Below are 399 nucleotides of genomic sequence, written 5' to 3'. Positions count from 1 at the left end.
ATCATAGTGAGGTTGAAGGTGTCTCTCACAGTAAGAGGCTGGACAAGATAAACAGGACTTGATGGCTTTCAGCTTCCTCCCAGTGCAGACATCACAGGCCACATCTTCAGGTCCAGCATAGCAGTGATCAGCTGGAGCAGCTTGGAGTCCAGTCTTCTTCAGTAACTCCATCAACTCTGCTAACATGGTGTTTTTCTCCAGGTCAGGCCTCAGTGTGAAAGTCTTCCTGCACTGAGGGCAGCTGTGGATTCCCTTCCTGTCCTCTTCATCAAAGTGGGTTTCGATACAGTTCATACAGTAGCTGTGTCCACAGGGAATAGTCACAGTATCCTTCAGTAGATCCAAACAGATCCAACAAGAGAACATTTCTCGATCTAGCTGATCTCTTTTCTGTGCCAT

At 47.4% G+C, this 399-nt stretch overlaps 1 protein-coding gene across 1 annotated transcript in view; it reads right to left on the bottom strand.

Moving 5' to 3' along the window:
- Positions 1–399, bottom strand: part of LOC102201812 (uncharacterized) — a 7,629-nt gene extending 7,230 nt beyond the window's left edge. Inside the window, exon 1 of the mRNA XM_013916190.1 lies at positions 30–399. Coding sequence (XP_013771644.1) covers positions 30–399 — 370 coding nt within the window. The remainder of the gene's footprint in view (positions 1–29) is intronic.

The sequence above is a fragment of the Pundamilia nyererei genome, unplaced genomic scaffold (genome assembly GCF_000239375.1).
Source record: "Pundamilia nyererei isolate P.nyererei 1_Seehausen unplaced genomic scaffold, PunNye1.0 scaffold00504, whole genome shotgun sequence".
Taxonomy (NCBI): Eukaryota; Metazoa; Chordata; class Actinopteri; order Cichliformes; family Cichlidae; genus Pundamilia; species Pundamilia nyererei.
The sequence above is the reverse complement of the archived record's forward strand: the minus strand, read 5'-3'. Positions and strand labels throughout refer to the sequence as shown.